General features: G+C 50.3%; 1 protein-coding gene across 2 annotated transcripts in view; it reads left to right on the top strand.

The window, feature by feature from the left end:
• Jph2 (junctophilin 2) overlaps window positions 1-24,077 on the top strand; it is a 64,433-nt gene that overhangs the window by 9,328 nt on the left and 31,028 nt on the right. For both annotated transcript variants that reach the window (XM_006235526.5, NM_001037974.1), the window contains 1 exon segment: window positions 12,143-12,914. In XM_006235526.5, coding sequence (XP_006235588.1) covers window positions 12,143-12,914 — 772 coding nt within the window.

Raw genomic sequence — 24,077 nt, 5'->3', positions numbered from 1 at the left:
GTTGATCACTGTTGGTCACTGTTGGTCGTGGTTTGATAAGTAGTCATGAGCAAGAAGAAATTAGATATCCTGATGATGAAAATCAAACTTGTCCCAAAGAACTGGATGCCCTAACCAGCAGGAAGTAGTTTAATGATTCTGTCACCCCCTTTCTCATCTAGCCTGTGTTCTCTCCTGTCAAGTGTCAATGGGGTGAAATGGTAGAAGAAAAAGGATGGAGAAAGGTGGAAGAAGGAAGAACCCACAAATAGCCAAAGTCCAGCTAGAGATAGGACACACACTGTGCTTAGACTCTTGGAGTAGGGATTTAGCTCACCTAGGTGGATGCTCAAACTCCAACTGTGCTGCTTGCTGACTGTGTAGACATCAAGTAACCTCTCTGATCTTCCATTTCTCTTTTCCCACCACGAGGGCTAAAATGTCTCTTAATATATCAGTTTAATACCCTCAATTTAATACCTGCACATATGAAAATGTGAGAATGTACCTCCTTCTTATGGTGCCCCCCCATATCCCTCAGGGTAAATTAACTCAGATAGCTTGAATCATAGCTTTTCTTATCTTTGGAACAATGTTTTTGAACACAGAAACCGGCCTTTGACTTTGGAAGGGTTGATAAACTAAAACGGTGATTGCCTCAGTTCTGCCGTGTGGCCTGCCAGTGTAGACCGGACCTCTACTGGGCGTGACTCCGTTTCCAGTGTAGAATCAGCATAATTTAACCTTCTCTCAAGAATATCACGTCACAGTTCACAGCCAGGGATCAAGGTGCCAGTGGGCTAAGCTGCTGTCTGAGCAGCTTCTTGGTGTTATCTGGGCACTCCCGGGAGAGAACCCCTTCAAAGAGATGAGAAAGTGGACACAATCTTTCCTCTCTGTGTCTTGCTTCCGTGACTCATGCATCCGATTGGCCGAGTCCCGTGACTCATGCATCCGATTGGCCGAGTTTCGTGACTCATGCATCGGATTGGCTGAGTCACAGCAGATGTGCCCTGTCCAAGGCAGGCCTTGGGGATTCACTCAGCTTGCTGGTTTCCAGGGGTTGCTAATTCTGTGCCCCCAGCAGCTGTTCCCCAGACCCAGGCCACACCCTTGTGAGGAATGTCCAGTCTCAAGTTCTGAGGGCTTCTGCTGAGAATGTGGGGTGAAAGGGGCAGGATGCTTTTTACCACAGGCCAGAGGGCTGTTTTTCTCCCCTCCTGCCCCTTCCCTAGCCAGGGCCATAGAGTAGGAGGAAGGCAGTGAGGTCTGTCCTCCCTCTCTCCCTCCTGGGTGACTTCTATTTCCTCTCTAAGGAACATTTGCTGAGGGCTGAGGAACCAGGTGTGGGTGGAGAACAATTTGCACAGCCACTCCAGGGCACTCGAGCCTTTTGGGCTCTCCCTGTCAGCAGAGATGAGCACTGGGTGCTTGAGGAAACTTGAGCCCATGATAGCTGTCCACCCTGGGGATGCAGGGATGGAATGTGGGACTTGGTCAGGTGTGAGGTGTGTGCAGCCTACACGACATGCTGTTCAGGAGTCACTGTGGTCCAAATGTTTATTTCCGAGGGAGCTTACAGACCCTTCCTCACGAAGCACCCGGGTGTAACTTCCTCAAGTGGCCAGGGCAGATGAACAGCGTGTCCCCTTGACACATTGGCATGCAAGGAAGGACACGGTGTCCATATAATGTCTCTGCCAGGAAAGCAATGGGGAGGGGGCATTTCGTGAAGGGTCGAATAGGCCATTGCAAGAATGTGGCTTTTAGTCTGAGAAAGACAGGGACAATGAAAGGGACTTGCTGTTGAAGTTGAAGTTGTTCAGTGGCTGGCATTCCACTGTTAGTACCATAAGAATAAATGAAATTAAAGATTTTCTTATTCCATGTTACGTATTTATTTTTCTGTCAGTGTGCGTGCACCACAGTGCAGAGGCCAGAGGACAGAGCTGTCGGGGCCACTTCTCTCCCACAGTGTGGGTCCCAGAGTTGATCTTAGATCATCAATCTTGGCAGGAAGCAGCTTTACCCACTGAGCTGTGTTGCTGGCATCCCAAAGCTGAAGAGGGACAGGATTTGATTTGATTTCATTGGCTGCCTTTTGTTCCAGGGTAGAAATGAGGCCATCTGGAGCCAGGGTGGTGGTGCGGTCTATTTGTGAGTTTAAGGCCGTATTCATGATGTAGGTGAGAAGGGCAGGGGCCTGGACCACCATCACCAAGACAGTAAGATGTGGTACTGTGAAGGGAGGGCTGGTAAGTTTCTGATGATATTGTGGCTGGGAGGAGTGAGAGAGCGAGAGAATAAGAGAGAGGAAGAGAGAGGAAGAGAGAGTGAGCGTGAGTGAGAGTGAGAAATGGAGGGTGTGTGTGTGTGATGGTTCCAGCATTTGTGTGAACCAAGAAGAAATGGCCATGGGTTGGGTGAGGGTCAGGAGCGGAGTGTCTGGCACATGGGTGAGAGATACCTGCTAAGACATTCTCGTGAGCCTGACAGTCGTGGGCTGCCTCTGAACTCAGGCCCTCTCCCTAGACCCCTCTCTCCCATGTACTAAGTTAGCTCTAGTCTAGAGCCTCAGTGTTGTTGGCAACCCTCAGTGTGCTGAGCTGGCCCAGGTCTGGCCAAGGGGCTTCCACCCAGACCACAGGCCTTGGGCTGTCCGCACCCAGCCAGTGTGGCCGAGTTAATCCTCAGCTTCTTGTGTGAGCTGTGGGGTGTCATCCGGGGCAGCGGCCCTACATGTGGGAGTGGCAGAGCTCTGAAGGCTAAGGAGACTTGGCATCTATGGCTGCAACCTGACCCTGCTCCTGGGAGTTGTCACCAATTCTGCCAGCTCTTCTGCTCAGCGCTGTCTGTTGGTGATCCCAGGAAACCAGAGACTGTGGGGCTTTGATGGATGGAGGCATTTGGAAACCACGGGAGGGACTGCCATGCCAGCCTTGCAGGTGAGGCAGAGAGCAAGGCCTCAGGACCATTGTGGGGGAAATAACCACGCTGGTCAGACGCTAAGCAGAGGGACTGTTGAATGATACGCAAGAGCTCATGGGACACAGTATACAGAGGCCGACCGCTTACACCTCACATGGAAATGAATCACAGGCAGGCTAAGGACACAAAAGCCATCTGGCAAGCATTTATGGAGTGCCCACCCTACTGTGTTCATTCTCAGAGACAGGAGCAATGGCTAAGTGGTAAACTGTCAGTCTTTCCCTCCACCTCATGAGCATGCACTGTGTGTAGCAAATGGCCAGGACGGACCTACGTTGTTGACAGTAGTCTCGCCTGGGGAGACAAGAGAGCATCTGTCCACACACTCCCTTGTTTGGGTATTTTGCAATGAGTATGTGTGCTAGCTGGGCAGCACACAAAAGGTACGTCTTTGTAGACAAGATAAGATAAGATAAGGTATGTCTGTGTAGACAAGATAAGATATCTTCGAGGTGCACAGAGAGGCCAGAGTGTATTAGTTACTTCTCTCTGACTGTGTCAAAACACCTGACAGAAGCAACATAAGGGATGAGAGGGGGTTTTCGTGGCCTGTTTTCTTTTAAGGGGTGGGGGATGGGGAGTGGGGCTCACAGTTTGAGGAGGAACAGTCCCTCATGGTGGCAAGGGCTGGAGTAGCTTGGCTGGCGATGGTAGGAGTTTGCCAGGTGCCTTGTTCACATCTTGGCATATCAAGGAGTGGGAGCTGGGAAGGAGGCAGGGGGCAGAAGCAAGGCCCACTTCAAGCCACCCACTTCCACCAACCAAGCTCCCTTTCCCTCCTCCTGTACTCCCAAACACAAAACATCACTGGAGACCGAAAGGTTTGGGATGGTGAGAGTGTGGTCAAGAGGGCCACTGAGATAGATTACTGGAGAGTAAGGGGCTTAGTAGAAAAGTTATTCTTGCTATGGACAGACAGACAGACAGACAGACAGGCAGGCAGGCAGACAGGCAGACAGACAGGCAGACAGGCAGGCAGGCAGGCAGGCAGGCAGGCAGGCAGGCAGGCAGGCAGGCAGCAGACAGACAAGTGTGACAGGGACTCTGAGCACCAGAGACAGAACATGTTGAGGACTCTGAAGACAGGAAGTCCAGATGCACATGGCAGAAATGGGAGCCTCTTATTCCTTTCTGAGGATGGGGGAAGTTTCAATAACTGGTACCTAGTCTCTCTGGATCCCAGGCAGGTGGCAGGGAAGGGGATGGGCTGGGCTGGGAAGGGAAGGCAGGCTGGGATGTGTGGCCACCATTACCTGCTTTGATGTGAGTAAACTCACTTCTCTGGGGAGAGTCATTGACATCAGGAGGTCTGTGAACTAGGGACTGACAGGCACTGTCTTAGCAGGGTGCCTGTCAAGATCCTCAAGATGGGAGGGAAAGACTACCCTAGGGGCTATGGCCTGGGCAGCTGGATTCTAACATTACCTTCTTACAGGGACTAGGTGTTCCAGCACATGAGTTGTAGGGGACATTTGAGACTCAAATCCTAACAACATTTCCCAGAATCTAGACTCAGGGTCCTTCTTCATTTCTTCCTGTTCTGTGACACTCAGCCCTTGAAACCAACAAGACAGGGGTGAGTGAAGCTGGAAATATGGTTTTCTGGTCTCAGCTGAGCTACTGCCTGGCTGTGTGGTCTTGGACAAGTCACTCATTGTCTATCTGAGTCTTTTTGAGATTCCCTTATGCAAGGAGAACATGGCCACATTTATCCTTTCTGCTTGTTTTTTTTGAGACAGAGTTTCTCTGTGTAACCCTGGCTGTCGTGGAACTCACTCTATAGACCAGGCTGGCCTCCAACTCAAAGATCCTCCTGCCTCTGGCCTCCAGAGTGCGGGGACTAGTAATTCCATACAACATTAACTTACTGGCCGTATACAGATGTGGCGAGGGACGTAGTGAGATTCAGTTAGCATCAGCATCGTGGCTGATGAACAATGCCTGAGGTGGATACAGCGAGGGGCAGAGGTGGTACTTTGGTTCTTTAAAATGCTCTCCAAGTTCCACTCCAGTCACAACTTTTCAGAGATTCTCATACCCACCAGGTTGCCTGTAGTATGGGGTACGTGTTTGTAGGAACCAACCAGCTGAGAGCCCACATTAAATGCTGGCTCTGAGCCAGCTTTTACTGGTTCTCGAAAGCCTGAGGTTATGTTTTTAGGAGAATTTCAAAGTGACTGTTCAACCCTTGGTAGCATGACCAGCCAGGGAGGGAGCATTTACACTTCGGAATGGTGCAAAGCAAAGTTTGTTTGCTTTTCCTGAAGAGTTGGCCCACAAACATGTCAACTCAGTGTCCTTGTCACCAGAGTTAGGGTCACCGGCCCTCTCAGTTTGCTCGGAACTGTCCTACTGTTAGCAGGACATGTCGCCTCTGAGGAATCCTTCTGTTTCAGTTATTTTTCAGTCATTTTCCGATATCAGTTACTTTCCTCGTTGCTGTGAGAAAATGGCCGACCGAGACAACTCAAGGTTGGAAAGTTTGCTTTGGCTCATGGTTTCAGGGGGTTCCATCCATCACTGCAGTCAAGACAGGATGGAGTTCAGAGTAGCGGGGACGCCAACTTCTCAGTAGACCTCAAAGCAGACAGTAGGAACTAGGGGACCTGGTATAACCCCCGAGTCCTGTCTCTAGTGACGTACTTCTGCCAACTAGGCCCTACACACCTCCTAAAGGCTGTCCTTCCCAATAGCACCACACTATCTGGGAACCACACAGTCGAAACATAAACCTGTCATGGTTTGATTCAAACCATGTATTTTTTGTCAAGCGAGGAAAGCCCACACTTGTGGAGAGATGGAGGTCTCTGCCATAACCTTTGCATGACTTGCAGGAGCCCTGAAAAGACGATATGTCACGTTCCCCTTCTTGGTAAGAGAAAGACTCAGAATTTCATCTCAGGCCATGTGCCCTTCAATTAATTTGAGTGTCCGCTGAGTGCCTTCTCTGCGCTGGTCCTCATGTGGTGTGCTGGGTGTATGTGTGGGAACGCAGATGCAGCCTTGCCTTAGGAGTGTGCATTCTAACGGCAGAGGTCCAGGGTCAACGGTGGCTATGTTACAGACCGAAGAGGAGCTGGAAGGGAAAGGAGATGGGAATGCGGGCTGCTGTGGCGATCGACTGGAGAAGAAGGCTTCCCTGACAGTGTAGTTTGTGCTGAGATCAGAAGGAAGAAGAGGGGTCGAGCCGACAGGGAGCCATGCTGTGTCTGGAACAGCAAGTGCAGAGACCTGGCGGTGGGAATTGAACCCAAGCACGCCTCCTTCTGTGAAACCCAGAGCTGGCCTCCATCTCTTCCTGGGTTCTCTCTGTCCTTCCTGGCTTCAGTTCATCTTTACAGTTAATCCTTTCTGGGCCAGTATTTCCGAGAAAAGACTCTGACCTGCCAAAAAGCTGGCCTTTTGGTAGGGGTAGCTCAGTGCTAGGGCACGTGACCAGCAACACACAACCTGGGTTCTATCCCCAGCACGGGAGCAAAAAGAGCTAGCCTTCAAGGGACACTTCTTGCCACCCACCAACCCTTATGGAGCCCCCTCCGTGTGCCAGCTCCCCCCACCCCCCGCACAACCCATGTACCTCTCTTAATCTTCAGTCAACTGCCTTCCCCACTCCATAGCTCTCTAGACCTTGACTCTTACCTCTCTTCTGGATCACTGCTGTGTCTGTCTTATTGTGTGTGTGCGTGTGTGCATGCGTGTGCATGTGTGTGTCTAGTAGAATCCCAGGTCAGAAGCTTTTTGGTCCGTCCCTGGCATGTAGTACACATGCTCATGGGCAGAGACAATGTCCATTTGGGTCCCTGCTGTACTCTGATGTATCTTTGGTGTATCTTTGATGAATGCATGCTCTGTAGCCATTACTTAAGAGCAGTCAATGACACTCATCACCTCCACTTCATAGAATGTCAGACACGAGGCTCTGCGGGCTTAAGTAACTAATGAGGGTTTCAGAAACACTCAAGGTGAGAGTCAAGGCTGTAATCCACACTCCAAACTAACGGAGAGGAGCAAGGGTGGGGAGAGGGCTGGATGCAGGCTCTGTCTACCTGGGAGACCGGACTGTGTGTTCTGTGTTGGCTCTGATCATCATTCCCAGAGTTTGCACCGCTGAATCTGGAGCTGAATACTGCCTGCTTTTAGTGTCTCTCTCATCCTGGGTTGAGAAGGAAGTGGGATGTGGGCCCTGCTCCTAGGCCAACGTAACAGTGCGGTCAGGAAAACATAGTCATACATCAATGCTTGCCAGTTACCACTTCTCCATATCCAGGACAGGATGCACGTTGTAACTCTGCGTGATTGCAGATGCTCAAGCTGCGGGCCTCCTGGCATTTGTAGACTCTGTTCCTTTCAACCAAACGTGCAGCTCACTATGAACCTGCGACAGGGCTTAGCTCACCACCTCCTCCAGGAAGTCCTCTCCATGGAGTTCCAGCATCACGCTTTCGTCCCTCACCTGGCTCTGCCTAGCACTGGCTGCTGCTGGGCTAAGTGTGCCTCCCGTTACGTTCTGGGCTCAACCGTTCCATTCTTTGCTACATTTCACAGTAACGCATAATGCTTGATTTACAGAACACAGTATATGCTTATTGAACGAACTGACCGTCTTAGTAGTAACCACAGCGACTACCGTTTACTGTCCTCTTGTCATTTATCCCACGGGAGATAGATGAGCAGGCTCGATGGCTGGTTCAGTGTGCAGAGACACTTGCCTGCGAGCCTGACTACGTGAGTTTAATCTCCAGGTCCTACACTTGTGGAAAGAGAAAACCGACTCTCAACGAGTTGTCCTCTGACCTCTGTACATATGGGAACGGTGTTGGATGCTGAGACCGCTGTGGATGAGTTAGAGACTGTTCCTTTCTGCCTGGAAGCTAACGTCCCACAGGAGAGGAAAGGTTTATACTGAACCAGTCACCATGGTGGTTAGTTCATGTCACTTGGGGAAAGCATGAAGAAGGTGATGAGACTGTCTTTGTTAACACTCAAGGAAGAGTTTCAAGAACTCTCCCTGCATGGTTTCTCATTTGATGCTGAGGTCTGGCATCAAAGATGGCCGTGGGAGAGAGAGGAGAGGTGTGGGCCAAGAGAGAATGCTTGAGCTGGGGGACAGGGTGGCTCATGTCTGTAACCTCACCAATTTGGAGCCTGAGGCAGGAGGATTGCCGGGAGTTTGGACCTAGTCTGGGCTGTGCAGAGTTCCAAGCCAGCTTAGACTATCACGTGAGAACCTGTCTCCAAAAAAACAAACGGAAGCTGGAGAGATGGTTAAGTGCACTGGTTTCTCTTCCAGAGGACCAGGGCTTGATTCTTAGGAGCCTCATGGTAGCTCACAACCCTAAGTAACTCCAACCACAGGGGACTTGATACCCTCTTCTGGCTGCTATAGGCACAGCATGCACATGGTGCACAGACATAAATTCAGGCAGTAAATGCGTACCCATAAAATATAAATAAAATCCCCCCCAAATTGCTGTGGGGCATGACGGCACATGCCTTTAATCTCAGCACTTGGGAGGTGGATCTCTGTGAGTTCAAGGTCAGCCTGATCTACACAGTAGGACCCTGTAGCCAACAAGGACAAAGTTTCCCAGGTAGGAAGAAAACTGAGTAGAGAACAGATCAAACTGAGGTGGCCATGCCAGGCAGTTGGGGACCTCAGTGGGTCCCTTAGAACAATGGAGCGCCTTACGCACAAGGAAGCACTCCTGCCCAGAGTGCTTTCAGCCAGCTAACTGACTGCAGGGAAGCTTTTCTCTGCAGATGTGGGCCTCCTGTCCTCAGGGAGGACTGCCCACCCCGTCTCAGACACACAGGGAGATGTCCCTTCCATCCCCTGATCCCCCTTCCCAGGGCCTTGTCACTATCAATATCCCCTGGGTGTTGGTGACTCGCTGCATGCCTGTAAGTTTCCTAATATAGCCAGACTGTTTCATTTCCAACAGGCAGCCAAGAGTTGCTCCCCGTCACAGTCTCAGGTTTTCTTGGGCTTAAAGGGGCCCTGTCAGCCCATCTCAGGCCAAATACTAGCTCCAGGTAGGTTGCTGGATTCAATTTCACAAACTTCTCCAACCTGGAGATTAGATGTCTCCTCTGTCCCCATTTCCCGGCTTCTCTGCCCTGTTCAGGATCCTTTCTATTTTCTCTTTCCCCCCATTCTCTTTGGAGAAACAGGAGGAGCGTAGCTAAGCATGGAGTGTGGGCTCTGGCGACATGTGAGCTATGTCATCCCGTATGTCTTTCATCCTTGCCGAACCTGAACTTTTGCTTCAAGGTTTTTTGTTTGGTTGGTTTGGTTTGGTTGTTTTTTTTTTTTTTTCTTCTTTCCTTTCTGTTTGTTTCTTTGTTTGTGTTGTTTTGTCCCCCCCCCTCAGAGATAAGGCAAAAAGAGAACAAAAGTTGAATGGACTCATTTCGTTCAGCTGTGCAATGTGTTTGCATCGAGTCCCTAATCCTCATTTTTCTAATAATAAACAAAGCAGACAGAATCCTTGTCTTTACAGAGCTTGCCGCCAGTGAGAAAAATGAACGAAAGGAGAAGACACCTTTGTTTCACATAGACTGGAGCTGAGGAGGGGGTAGAAAACTCACATGGGAAGGATATTGCTTCAGATAACATTGTCAGGACTGTTGACAGGAGTGGAGACTTGAAGACAACAGGGAAGGGAACCATGTAGGTACCTGAGGGAAGAGAGAAGGGCACTCACAAAAGTTCCTGAGGTAGGACCCCTACTGGTCTGGGAGAGGAACGCCCATGAGGCTTCTATGCCTAGAGAGGAGTGGGGTGGGAGGGTGTCGAGATTAGAGAAGCAGCTTTAAAATTCAGGAGGCTCTTGTGGGTCACCAGGGCCTCAGCGTCTCCTTGGAATAAGAAGAGTCAGATGGGGCGATCCGTCCGCATATTTGGATAGAGCCCCTCTGAGTTGCTGACCAGTTGCTGGCAGAGGATGAGAGCTGAAGCTCCAAGCATCACCCAGTCAGAGTGAGGATGCTGAGACGGGGCCAGAGTCTAGACGGCTTGCATGTTTCCTGGCGGATATTTGCAAAACACTGCTGGGCACTGTTGTTTGTTTTTCTGAATTTTTCTTAAATTTTATTTATCTAAATGAAGCCACCTGCTTTGGTAATGGAGCCTTAAGAGGAGGTGCCTAGTAGGAGGTTTTCAGGTCACAGGGACACGTCCCTGGGTTTTGGAGGCTCTGTTTTGGGGATGTTCTTGTCCATGATCTGTTGGCCCTTTTGCTTTTAGGTCTGTGATAGGCTCAGTGTAGGTGGGAGAGCAATGCTGCCCACCTCAAGAAGAGAGAAAGGACACACCACCATGGCCTCCCACGAGACCCCACCTCTTAAAGGCTCTACCACCTCTGAATAGTATCATCCCGGGTGCCTTTACCACACAGATATGCGAGGGACTCTTAAGATGAAGCAAAGGCGCTGACTGGCCACTTTAGGGCAGTGGACTTTGATGTCATACATTGGTGCTCATGACAGCTCTAGAGTAGACCAGAGGACTGGCTTTCAGTGATACAGGGAGGGAGAGAGGGAGAGAGGGAGAGAGGGAGGAAGGAGAGAGAGAGAGAGAGAGAGAGAGAGAGAGAGAGAGAGAGAGATATCTAGGGGACATCTGTCTCCAAGCCAACATCTGGAACTGCAGTGGGGTTAAAGTCTTCATGACGTTGTCATGTCTTCATGTGTCAGCTTCTTCACAGAGCTCAGGTGACCTCAGCACCAGTACAGCATGGATCAGGGATCTTTCAGTTTTCCAGAGTTAGAGTACTAGGAGGTGATCCCTCTTTCTGATAAGAAAGCTGAGACACAGAGAGGTCAGGTTAGTTGCCTAACGTCACACAGCAAGGCTGGAGACAGTCCTTGGAGTCTATATGCCTCTCTGCATGTGCAAGATTTGATTGGCCTGCTGCCACACACTCATTCCCACGAGCTGGAGTGCTCGTGTCCACATGGGCCCTTAGCTGCCGGCAGCTCCTCTCCATACCACCAATCTGAGCACTAGGTCGTCTGTGGTTTCAATTTGATGCCCATAAGCCCAACTCACTGTTTCCAATGCCCTAGCCTTGTACCGCAACACTTGCGTGGCCTCACCTTCTCAGAACTCCATGCCGCATTCATGTCACTTCCGTGGGACCATGGACCATGCGTCACACACCTGTGATCTCATGTAGTCACACACACACACACACACACACACACACACACACACACACACACACACCTACTTCATGCTTCCCAGCATTCACCCTGCCTGCAGACTTGCTATCTTATCTGGTCACGACCCCCCCTAGTCACATCACCTTGGGCAACAGGGCAACTGTGCATTCGTTCCGTGTACCAGTGGGGCCTTGCCTGGCCACACTTCTTCCCCGCTTCGGCCCTCTGATGGCCTTTCGTGATCATTCCAACCTGCACCACAGTCTTACGTTACACAGTCCCATTGGGTTTTTCTCAAACGCTCTCAGTCAGGCTGCCTTGCACCAGCCCTTCGCATTGACCACAGTGCCCCACAGAGCTACCGTTTCTATACCTCTTTCAGGTAGAGTTCACAGCCTGACCTGCTCCGATAACTACAATGTAACATACAGAATCACACACTTCACACTGTTGCAAACCCGTGACCTTAGCATGTTCCCACCATGGGAGTGTTTATATCATCCCACCCATTCCATCCACCCAGCACCGGGGCCTCGACTCATCACACAGCTTCACACTGACTCTCTTGGCTCACCTGAGGTTCCCACCAGTGGGAATGGCCACACCTCTCCCTCTGGCTTGCCCACTCTTACGTGCTCTGCCACACTCGCATTTCCAGGTACACAGAGCGGAACGCACTCTGTCCCTCTGAGGGCCAAGCTGTCTTGGTGCTCTCTGGCCTCACCCACACCTAGGTCATTGCACTCTGTTGGCCCTGCCTGTAGCAGCATACTCTGATAGCCAGGCTGTCCTCTGAGCCCCAACCCTGCCTTGCCCATAACCCAGGTTATAGTATACCAGAATCCCTACCTGCATCTTCCCGAGGCCACTCCAGATAGGCACAGGAGTATGCACTTTTTGTCCCTTGAATGGCATCGGTTCTCTCTGGACCCCACCCCTCCTTGTCCATGTCGGGAGTCACCAAGTCCCTGCCATCTAACTGACACAGCTTTCTTTGCCCGCTCCCCCGCAGGGACCTACCAAGGCCAATTCACCAACGGCATGCGGCATGGCTACGGCGTGCGCCAAAGCGTGCCCTACGGGATGGCAGTGGTGGTGCGCTCCCCGCTGCGCACCTCGCTGTCCTCGCTGCGCAGCGAGCACAGCAATGGCACAGTGGCTCCAGACTCGCCGGCGGCAGACGGGCCCACGCTGCCCTTGCCCCCGGTGCCGCGTGGTGGCTTCGCGCTCAGCCTACTGGCCACGGCCGAGGCTGCGCGTCCCCCAGGGCTGTTCACACGAGGCGCACTGCTGGGTCGACTGCGACGCTCAGAGTCACGCACGTCGCTGGGCAGCCAGCGCAGCCGCTTGAGCTTCCTCAAGAGCGAGCTGAGCTCAGGAGCCAGCGATGCCGCGTCCACCGGCAGCCTGGCCGAAGGCGCCGAGGGCCCTGACGACGCGGCTGCACCCTTCGACGCCGACATCGACGCCACCACCACGGAGACCTACATGGGCGAGTGGAAGAACGACAAACGCTCGGGCTTCGGTGTGAGCGAACGTTCCAGCGGCCTTCGCTACGAGGGCGAGTGGCTGGACAACCTGCGCCACGGTTACGGTCGCACCACGCTGCCCGACGGCCACCGCGAGGAGGGCAAGTACCGCCACAATGTGCTGGTCAAGGGCACCAAGCGCCGCGTGCTGCCGCTCAAGAGCAACAAGGTTCGCCAGAAGGTGGAGCATGGGGTCGAGGGTGCGCAACGCGCAGCAGCCATTGCGCGCCAGAAGGCTGAGATTGCTGCCTCCAGGTAGGTGCCCGGTGGAGACCGATAGCCTAGGAGGTTCCGAGCCAAGTCTGGTCCTGCATTTCTCTACTGTGCGAGTCACCCATGCATCTGGTTATCTACTCGCTTGACCATAGTGCCTCGGTCATTCACTCAGCGGCTGCCACCCTATCCCAATCCTTGGCTTTTCTAACAAAACCTATAGCCAGGTTTATAGCCATGCCTCAAAGGCCATCTTACTTAGCCACTCCACCATGCAATCACTCGCCCACCTCGCCATGCTGTCACCCACCTATACTAGCATGCTATTCATTCATTCATTCATTCATTCATCCATTCAGCAAGCCTAGCTGTCACCCACCCAGACATCCTTCCAATGCCTTCACAATTCTGACACTCAAACGACTCCTCCATTCACCTAACCCTTTCATCTATCCAAACACTTCCTGTTTCTCAAGGTCTTTAATATCCACCTGAGCAAAGTATCTGTCCACACAGCCACACTCGCCCTCATTCGCTAGCAGACTTCCCATCCCCTTTCACTCCCCTGGCTGTCTAATCTCCTACCCAGCCACTAATGAAACTACTCACACATCTATTCCACCACTTATTCATCCCTCATTCACCAAACACCTCTATTCACCCAACTACGCCATCCATTGTAAAAAAAACGAGTAACGAATCCGTCCACTCACCCACCATTGCTCCCAGCCACTTCCATTCATTCAGCCACCCAGCCACGCTTTTACTCATAGGGTTATCCACTCCCACTCTCTCAGTGACCACTCCACCATCCGGCTGTCTAACCACATCCACGCCTAACCATACCCCCATCCGACCATTAGTCACACCCCCATTCACTCAACCCTGCTCACCTATCCGGTCTCCCACCTATGTATCTAGTCACCCTTTCACCCCCTCACCCCCACCCTACCATCTCCATTCTATCCCCGATGTCTTCTCATAGTAGAGCAGATGGAGATCTAATGTTGTCTTAAACAATGTTTAAGTGTGTTCAGCAATATTGATTCCCTCCCACACCTTTAGCGGCCCTGCGAGCTATCTTGTGCTAGTTTAGACTAGCTAAATAAGGTTTGAAGCAATAAGGGGCTTTGTTTAGCACTAGCCCAGAAGGTTTACGATTCCCCATATGGTGTCACCGTTTCTCGGTTGTCTATCTTTGGCCGGTTGTGTTTTCTTCTCAAAGCTTGATAACCTCCTCTGAGCAAACAGACTGTTCCAAGGGTTGAGAAAGCCAGTGCGGGTGAAACGCTCTTGGTGAGTCCCCCGGAAGCAGACACTTAGATGGAGATCTGAGTGCTGGGGGCTGTTCGTGGGGAACGCTCTTAGGATCAACACTCTGAAGAAGGGAGGAAGCAGGATAGGGCTGGCAGAGAGACTGGGCGTTGGTGCAGTCTCCACAAAGGCCTCCATCAACCACGTTCGGTGCTCTGTGGAGGGATGACTGTCAAAGTCATCCCAACTTGGGATGAAGAAGTTGAACCCTCTATATGGAATGCAGACTTCTCTCCAGAAAGGAGCACAGCCTTGGGGCTGGACAGTTCCTTTAACCCAAGTCGGTCCCTAGAGAGAGCTTGTAGTCTGCGCTTCTCCAAGCAGCTAGGGAGGTAGAAGGAAGCCCTTGGGTCCTGAGGCTGCATCTGGAAGGTTCATTATCCACTACAGTGCTGAACACCAAGTCCAGACACAAAAATGCCAATAGTCACTGACAGTCAACAGATTTATGTGACAGAGGCGAAACTGAGGCCCAAAGAACACAATATGCTTGTATCCCTTACTTATTGTGTCACGGCAGACTCAGTGTCATGGTGGCCGGAGAGTGTGGTAGAGGCACTGACTGCTCCTGTGTGGATGCAGAAGCTGAGAGTGAGACAGGACGTGGGTTAAAAGTAACCTGTACCTAGTGACTTTGACCAGCTAGGCCTCACCTCCAGTGCTTTCCAAAGTAGTGCCACCAGGCATTTAAACATGGACGTGGGGACTGGAACGGTGGCTCGGCACTTTAGAGTGTGCACTGCTCATGCAGAGGACCAGGGTTTGGTTCCCAACATTCGCCACTGCCTTTAACTCTAGTTCCAGGGGATGTGGCACCCTCCTCTGAGCCTGGGGGGATATCTCCATTTTAAAACATAACAGTGCCCATGAAGAAAGCAGGCAGGAAAAGTCTTAAATTCAAGCCTTCTAATTCTAAAGCTTTAACCTGCACAGCCTTAAACTTCGAGTGGTTGTGAATGTCCTACAGTACTTTAAAATAGGAAAGAAACTAAGGGCCATCTTCTTAAGATGTCTAGGTTTAAGGCTGCTAAGGTTAGAATGCTCCTCTCCTCCGAGCTCGCGGGAAAGTGTAATTGCTATATTAACAGTATCAAGAGCTGGGAATCTTGAGAAGTGATTGGGTCATGAGGGCTCTGCTCTCACGGGTGAGTGTAATGCCATTAAAGAAGGGTGAGTTTGCAGTGTGTGTGTTTGTGTGTGTGTGTGTGTGTGTGTGTCTGTACGTGTGTGATTGTGTGCCTTTGTGTGTGTCTGTGTGAGAGTGTGTGTATGTTTATGTGTGAGAGCATGAGTGTGTGTGAGATTGTGTATGTCTCTGTGTGTGACAGTGTGTCTCTCTCTCTCTCTGTGTATGTGTCTGTGTGTATGTGTATATGTATGTGTGAACGAGTATGTGTGTCTTTGTGAGAGAGTGTGTGTGTCTCTGTGTGTCTGTGTGTGATAATTTGTATGAATATATGTGTGTCTCTGTGTGAGAGAGTGTGTGAGTGTGTTTGTATCTGTGTGTGTGTATCTGTGGTGGCTGAGTGTGATTGTGTGTGTGAGTGTCTGTGTATGTGAGTGTTCGTGTGCCTGTGAGTGTCTGTTTGTGTGTCTGTGGGTGTGAAGTGTGAGTGTGTGTGGAGTGTATACATGCACATGTGTATAGATGTCATGCATGTGGAGATCAGAGGTCAACCCCGGGAGTCATTTCTCAGGAGCAGCCTATCCACCCTGTCTTTTTTTTTTTTTTTTTTTCTTTTCTTTTTTTCGGAGCCGGGGACCGAACCCAGGGCCTTGCACTTGCTAGGCAAGCGCTCTACCACTGAGCTAAATCCCCAACCCCCCACCCTGTCTTTTAAAACAGGATTTGCTTGCTGGATGCCCAGAGCGCCCTGGAGATCCTCCTGGTTTTGCCTCTCCAGTGCTAGGATCATAACCATGAGCCATCATGCCTGGCTTTCTACCTGTGTTCTGGAGTTCAAACTCAAGACCCCCGAGCTTATGTACTTTATGGACTGAGCGAGCTGCCATGCCCTCATTTGCCTCAGCCAATCCAGCCTTTAGCTCCTTCAAAGGCTAGAGTGTACAAGCTGCCTTTATGAAAGAGAATGGCCGTATCTGAGGCTGAACTGGCTTCTTCTTGTCAGTCTTCAGAACTCCGAGCCTACAGCACCCTGCAGTTAGAAACTGCGGTCCGAGGCATTCTATCAGCAGCACAGATGGACCGAGGCAGACCAGGCCTAGGAACGGGTGACCATAGCGTGGACTGTCCAATCTGAATACTTTTATGAGGTACAGGGAGCACTGCTGGAAAAACAAAACATTTATGTGGGGATTGATTTTAACTTTATAGAAAAGCTGTGAGGAGGGGGCTGAAGAGGCGGCTCAGAGGTTGAAAGTGAATGCTGTCCTTGCTGAGGACCAGACCAGCTCCAACCACCCATGTCAGGTTTGCAGCACCAGATCAGGCAGCTCATAACCTCCTGTAACTGCATCCCGAGGGGATCCGAGTCCTCTCAGGGATATGACAGACACATGTGCACCCCTCCCACATACACAAAATTAAAAATAAAGTAAATATTAGGAAATGAAGGTTGCAAGGAGGTGCACCTTTCATCACCGAAAGGTCACCGAAATACAGTTCTCAAACGAGAGGAGCAGGGATAGACGGCTCAGCGATGCTGAATTGGTGAGTCTGAGGACTCGAGTCAGATCTCCAGACAAGCAACAACGAAAGCCAGGGTGGCACCATCACTGCTGGGAGTCTGAGACAGGTGCATTCCCTGAATTGCTGGCCAGGCAGGCAGGTGGCGGCTGAGGACCAACATCTGCTGTCCCCTGACACACGTACATGTATGTCCATGTGCCTGAACACACACAGATGTATAACACCAGCGCATATCAAGACTTCATTTGAGTTTCTCTGGTCTTCCTACAAATGCCCAGATTCTGTTCCAGGGTCCCATCTGGGACTCTGTGGCGCATCCACTGCCGTCCCTCGTCACCCCTGATGAGGTTCTCAGCCTGTTTGCAGTTCTCCAGAAGACCTCAGTTTTGCAGGCATCCAAGGCAGGTATTTTGCAGACTGTTGTCCTCCTTTGGGTTCGTCTGATATTTTTCTAATATTCAGACTGAGGGGGACCTCAGAGTAGACCGCAGGCATAAAGCGCCCTCCCTCCACATCACACTGGGCACATGACATCCACACAACAGTGCTTCTGACCCCAGCCTGGAGGGACTGCTGAGGGTGACACTCTCTAACGTAAACTTAGTGTTGCTCATCCTGTATTCTATTCTCCGGGGTCCAGACATTAAGTTCAGCTCTCAGTCAAGAGGAAGCTTCACCTTTTAGAAAGGGGACGGATTACTTGAAGTGATCTGCTTGCCTTCCCTCCGAGAGTGCTGGGGTTAAGGGTGTGCACCCCCACCACCCAGCTCAATTCGCTATTTTTTGAGACAGGGTTTTAGACTCACCATGTAGCTAAGGCTGGCTTCAGAATCCTGCTTCCACCTCCTGAGTACTGGGGCCACCAGCATTTGTCACCATGCCCAGCTACTTGAATTTTATAATAAAATTATCATACAGGTCATAATTCTTAGGAACTGCACAGAGTTTATATGGTTGTCACAGATGGGAGCCAGAAGTGTCTTAGGTCACCTGGGGACATCACAGAGAGGAGCACATTTTGTATTCTGGGTTCAGAAGACCATGCGATGATCTACTCTCTCTTGTACCAGCTATGGCCTCACCCAAGTTGCTCCTCTCCTCTGACTGTGGGTTCCTCATGCCGTTTAGGACAGAGAGAAGGTTAGGAGGAGTTGAGCTCACGACTGGCATAGAGAAGCCAGCCGTGGAAATCACTGACAGTCAATATGTTTAGCTTTAAAGACAAAGCAATGAATTCTGGCTGAAGACAGCTTTCTCCAAACTGTCCCTAGTGGGACACAGATACTTCTGTGCGCTCTCTTAGGTTCCTCCCTGTGGTCCTTGCAAACACTTGTGCCTTTCGAATGTGTGCGCCAACACTGAGAAGTCCCCGAGCCCTGCGGCTAGCCTGGGTGTCTGGAATGAGAGTCTGGTACCCACAGTCGCACACTGTGAGGCTGTGTACGGGGAGTTCTGGGGAGCTGGACGCTTAGTGAATATGCAGCCTGAGACCCTGAGTGGGAGTGGCCCGGGCTCCAAATCAAGCCCAGCAGAATTTCCAATTAAGGGAGTCTTTGGGTTAGGAGGAAACTGGATTGCAGCATCTTCCCTGAAGACTCTCCCCTCCCTGGGGCTTTGGTGCATAAACTGATACAGAGGGACAGGAAACGGTCCCAGCAGCCAGCAGCCTCCCAGTGCTCAGGAAGGTGGGGCTTCTGTGTTCTGTAGCTGCTAGCTTCTGGCTCCCAGCTTGGTTATGCCCAAAGAGTCACAATCAGGACCTCTCTCCCTGGCCTAGGAAAGGTATCAACACATCTCATCCCTTTAAGATGGACAGTGGACACAAAAGCATTCTAGACTCTCATTCTGTGCTCTAGCCTCTTGTCACATTCTGGGCCCCATGAGATGCATTTGGCTCAAATTGACATGTGGGAAATATACCCTGGATTTTATAGAGTTTTACTAAAAAAAGAAGGCAAAATAAGCTGTTAACTTTTATATATATTAAATATTTATATATGTATATGAGGAAGGCGGCTCAGTTGATTAAGTTTGCTGTGCAAGCATGAGGAGTTAAGTTTGATCTCCAGCACCCACATAAAACACACACATACACACACATACACACACACACATACAAACACATACACATACACACACATACACATACACACACATGCACACACGCACACACACACACACACACACACACACACAACTTCATGGTTGCATGAATTTATAATCCCAGCACTGGGAAGTGGACCAAGGAAGCCCTCGAGGCTCTCTGGGCAGCCAGCACAGGCTAATCAGCAAGCCCAATGTCCCAGTGAGAGATCCTGTCCCAAAGAACCACGTCGGACAGCTCCTGACGCTCCGCACCTGAGACTGACCCCTGGCACCCACATGCACATGCTGCACACACATATATGGCGCCCATACCTGTGTATCCTTACTACTGCTTACGTGTTGTAATACCTTATATTTCAGATATACTGTGTGTCAGGGGAAATAGACTATTGATGTCAACTGTACCTATTTCCTTTTACTTTTTAAAAGGTGGTTCCTGGAAACCATGCAATTATGTGAATTATTCACGTCACGTTTTTATTGGGTAGCGTTGCTCTGAGTCTTAGAGCCATCCAGACCCTCAGAGATAGTCTAGCCATTCTCTGACCACATGGGGAAACTGAGGCACAGAAAGTATGACGTCATGCCCACAGACACCTCGGGATCCAAGCTTTTGGGTTTTGCAGCCAAGAGCTCTTTTTCTAACTCCTTTTAAGGTCACAGATCTGGGTGGTGGAGGGAAGCTAGGAGGTTCCTCAGCTTCTCTGGTTGTCACACCCACCTTCGTCACAGTTAAAGGTCCCCTCGGCAAGGAGCACAGATCGTGGCTGAGGATGGGGCCCCGACTGCCTGTTTCTGGTTTCTTTTCGGCTCCCACTTTCCTCCTTTCTCAAAGGAGAAGGCTGGCATCCACCTACGGCTTTTGCAGGGGTCACCGCAGAGTCTGTTTGCTGAGCTCGCTAGCTGTGGCTGCACGCACACCTCTGCTGTTGTCTTCTCACGTTTCTCCTGTGCCCCCCACGTGCAGACAAGGGACGCTACTGCAGAGTTCTCAGCTGCCCCATGATGAAGTCCCCTAAAGCTTAGAAGAATTTATACCAGAGTGATATCCCTCCCTGCACTGGCGCTTCTGTCCCTTGTCCCACTCCCTGTATTTATTCCTTCCCGAAACTGCCTTCTGGGAGACCCTATGTCGAGTGCTGGCTTTGTTAGGGACTGAATTTCTGTGCACAGCGGTTAGGAGTTGGGGCTGTGGCTCTAATCAGCCCAGGTTTGAATTTGGGGTCAGCACACACAGACTAAGCATGCCAGTCATGCTGGGAGTCGAAGTTTGCAGGGCCTAGTGCAAGAAGCCCCCTCTTTGCTGTACGATGGTCCCTATGGACTGGGTTCTCTTTCCCAGAGTTTGATGAGCCTCTGTTCTGAGCAGAGCTTGAGCATGGAGTGGCGGTCAAGGTCAGCATGCCCCAGAGATTCACCGTGTACGGGTGAAGTCCAGGATTGGATTCGATGGGTGCTGGACAGAGGGAGGAAGGAGCTGAAACTGACTGGGGGTTGGGCAACAGAAGCAGCTGCTGGAAGGTGGTGAGGGGAAAGCAGTCCTCAGGGGACTCTGCAGGTGGCCACCGCTGCCTGGGAGTCCTCAGAAAGACAAACAGCATTCTAGATAGGGGAACTTGGGAGGTGTGTTCCCAAGGTTTGGATATGCAGGGAGCGATGAATCCTCTGAGTGGCCTGGAGGTGGAGGCCAGTCAGGCAGCTGGGTCAGGCCAGGTTATGATGGGTGTCGAATGCCAGGGACAGGGAGATAGCGGTAGAGCCCCGAGGTTGGCCATGCTGGTATGATGGAGGTGATATGTTTTATTGACAGGTAGCAGGCTTGTACCTGACTGGCTAGGACATAGGAACCTGGCCTCTTCAAGTCCCCGTATGAGGGCTGACATTACCTAGCTCAGCCTGAAGGTTCATTGACTCAGTTAGCACAGTTCTTTTTTTTTTTTTTTTTTTTTTTTTTGGTTCTTTTTTTCGGAGCTAGGGACCGAACCCAGGGCCTTGCGCTTCCTAGGTAAGTGCTCTACCACTGAGCTAAATCCCCAGCCCCATTAGCACAGTTCTTGATGAATAGTATTTTCTGAGACAAGGTCTTATGTAGCCCAGGCTGGCCTCAAAATCTACGTAGCTAAGGATGGCCCTAAATTCTTCACCCTCCCATCTCCTGGAACTATGAGTATCTGCCACCATCCCGGTGGTTTATCTGGTATCTGGGCCTTGTGCATGGCGGGCCAGCATTCCACCATGTTAGTTAGCCACAATTCCCAAGCCTAGTTCTTGATTTTCTTTTTTTCCAAGAAAACGTAGAAGTTTGTATTTGATATAAAATCTTTGGTATAAACATAAACTCTTTCTTCATATTTTTTTAATCATAAAAGAACATATGAAATAGTCCAGTGTAGTCAGTAGCCATTTCTTCTTTGACCTGCAGATTGTTAGCACTGGCGCCAAGCTTCTTCTTCATCTTTTATGCACGGAGTGGTTGTTGTTTTGTTTTTCTGAAATAGTCTGCTGTCTAGCTCACGAGATAATTCATCTGAAATACTTTTAAGTGTACCTCTAGAGAGCAATGGCATTTGGGCTGGCGAAAAGGCACTTGTCACGGTTAAGTCCAAGTCACAGGGACCCCAAAGACCACTGAGGAGCCGATTCCGATGCAAACACATAAGGGTCTTTATCACGAGCTTGCGAGCAAGGACTCTCACAGTCACTGTTACAGCCGGGTCAGAAGTGAGAGCCTCCAGTCTAGCGGTGTGGGGTATTTATTGTGGTTACAGAAAGCTTGGGGAATTTCCATACAGGTCACCAAGTTAATCTTTTAAAACTGCATTTCTGGTGTCACCTGCAGGAAGCAAACACGGAGGCAAAACCACCTGACAAACCGGATGGCTAGGTTACCTATTTTCTGCGGGATGTCCTAGGTTATCTATATGTACCTTGGCCCTGCTGTGGTAGCCTGACTGGCTGTTGCTAAGGAGGGAGGGGCTTGGCCCTGCTGCTGTAGCCTGACTGGCTGTTGCTAAGCGGGGAGGGTTGCCACAGGGCGTTTGCTCAAGTGGACTTTGCGGCTTTCTTCCGGGAATTGGAGTTTAGCCCGTGGTCAGGTCTCGCACAAAGTGGAGCTTCTTCTCACAACACGGGGTTGGTTAGGCTTTCCATCACCAAGCTTGATGACCTGAGGTGGATCCCTCAGAGAAGGAGAGAACGGACTCTTTCAAGTTGTTCTCTGACCTTTACACAAGCGCTGTAGCACAAACGCCCACACCCTACATGGTGCATAGAAAACAAAAAATGTGAACCTAACACAAACGTACACTTGAGAGCGTTCCCTTCGTAACTCCAGGGCCCTTACTACGCTTACCAGACGGATCACTCCCATTCTATGCCAGCGATTTCCTTCCCAGTTCTAGCCAGTGCATTTCGCATCAGGCTGCTCTGAGGAGGTGTCTTAGCAAGGTTCTGATTAGCATTTCTGGGATGACTGAGGATGTTAGTCAACTTCCTGGAGCTTGTTGGTTCTTTGTATACGTTCGTAAAAGAAGTATCTATTTCTCAATTTTAATTGGGTTCACTCTCCATCCCCACCCCCACCCCCGGCTTTTTGAGATAGGATCTTGTTGTACAGCCCCCAGGCTGGCCTTGAACTTGTTAAGTCTCCTACCTCAGTCCCCAGGGTACTGTGATTTATAGACAAGTCATCATCCCTGTTGTATTTTTTTCTTTTTTATTAACTGTAACAGTTCTTTATAGAGTCTTAACACAAGACTTGTTTTTCCCATAGACTTTTGTCTAAAATGCAAATATAAACTCAGGTTCAAAGTCAGACACAATTCTTTGTGGTTTGCAAATATTTTCCCCACTCTGTGGGTTGTTCCCTGCTTCTGACCTTGTTACAAGGACTAAACTCAGGGCTTGGCCCATGCTAGATGTATTAGTCAGGGTTCTCTAGAGTTACAGAACTCATGTAATATCTCCCTATATTGAGGGAATTTATTGTGATGACTTCCCGTCTGTGGTCCACCTAACCCAAGAATGTAGCAGTTGCTTTAGCTGATGTACAAGTAGGTTCCAACAGATGTGCTGGCAGGTAAACGCAAGCAGGCAAAGAGTGAGTCTTCCTTCTTCCAATGTCCTTATGTAGATCTCCAGCAGAAGGTGTGGCCCAGATTACAAGTGTGTACCACATGCCTGGATCTGGGACGTGCTTTGTCCTAGGCTGACCTTGAACTCAGAGATCTCCTTGCCTCAGTCTCCTGGGATTTAAGGTGTGTACCACCTTACCTGGGCCTAAGCTTTTCATGGCCACTATGCCTCAAGATCTCTATGCCAAGGTCCAAGTCAGAAACTTGTATCTCCCGGCCTCAAGATCTGGATCACAGGTGAGCCCTCCAATTCTGGATTGTGGTTCATTCCAGGTATAGTCAAGTTGACAACCAGGAATAGCCATTATACCAGGCAAGTATTCTACCATTGAGCTACACCCTCATTGATTTTGTAATGAGACCTCATTAGGTTGCCCAGGGTAGTCTTGAACTTGTGACCCTCCTACTTCAATCTCCTGGTGTCACCAGCATGGGTCACTTTGCTCAGCTCTTTCTGCTTTGCTTTTTTTTTTTTTTCAGTTAGTGTATGAAGTTCTCACTTTTGTGAAGGCGCCCTTTGAAGCACTGGGATTTCTAACTTTGATGGTGTCCAACTTACTTACCTTTTCTCATTCACTGCCTGAGAAGACAATGTCTAATCCATACCTCTGGTTTTTTGAGATGGGGTCTCACTATGTAGTCTTGACTGTCCTGGAACTCACTGTGTAACCAGGCTGGCCTCGAACTCACAGAGACTCTCGTGCCTCTGCCACGCAAGCACTGAGATTTGTGCCACCTCAGCCAGCTGGATTTCTTGTGCTCCTGCTTAACTTGTTTCCTCTATATTCTTTCTCCTGTTTTCTACCTTTCTAGGAATTTTTATCTGAAGTAGATCTGGGATCAACTTCTCTGGCATGAAATCTTACACAGGCCTATACATGTCCTGTTGTTTCCCATGGAGTCACATAATAAAATATTCCCATTCTCGGGTTCTTTTCGAGATAAACCAGAGAATTTAGTTCTAGAACAGAGGAGGGGTGGAGAGGACAGAAGAGCCTGGAG

This window comes from Rattus norvegicus, chromosome 3 (genome assembly GCF_036323735.1).
Source record: "Rattus norvegicus strain BN/NHsdMcwi chromosome 3, GRCr8, whole genome shotgun sequence".
In the NCBI taxonomy this organism is placed as follows: domain Eukaryota; kingdom Metazoa; phylum Chordata; class Mammalia; order Rodentia; family Muridae; genus Rattus; species Rattus norvegicus.
The sequence above is the reverse complement of the archived record's forward strand: the minus strand, read 5'-3'. Positions and strand labels throughout refer to the sequence as shown.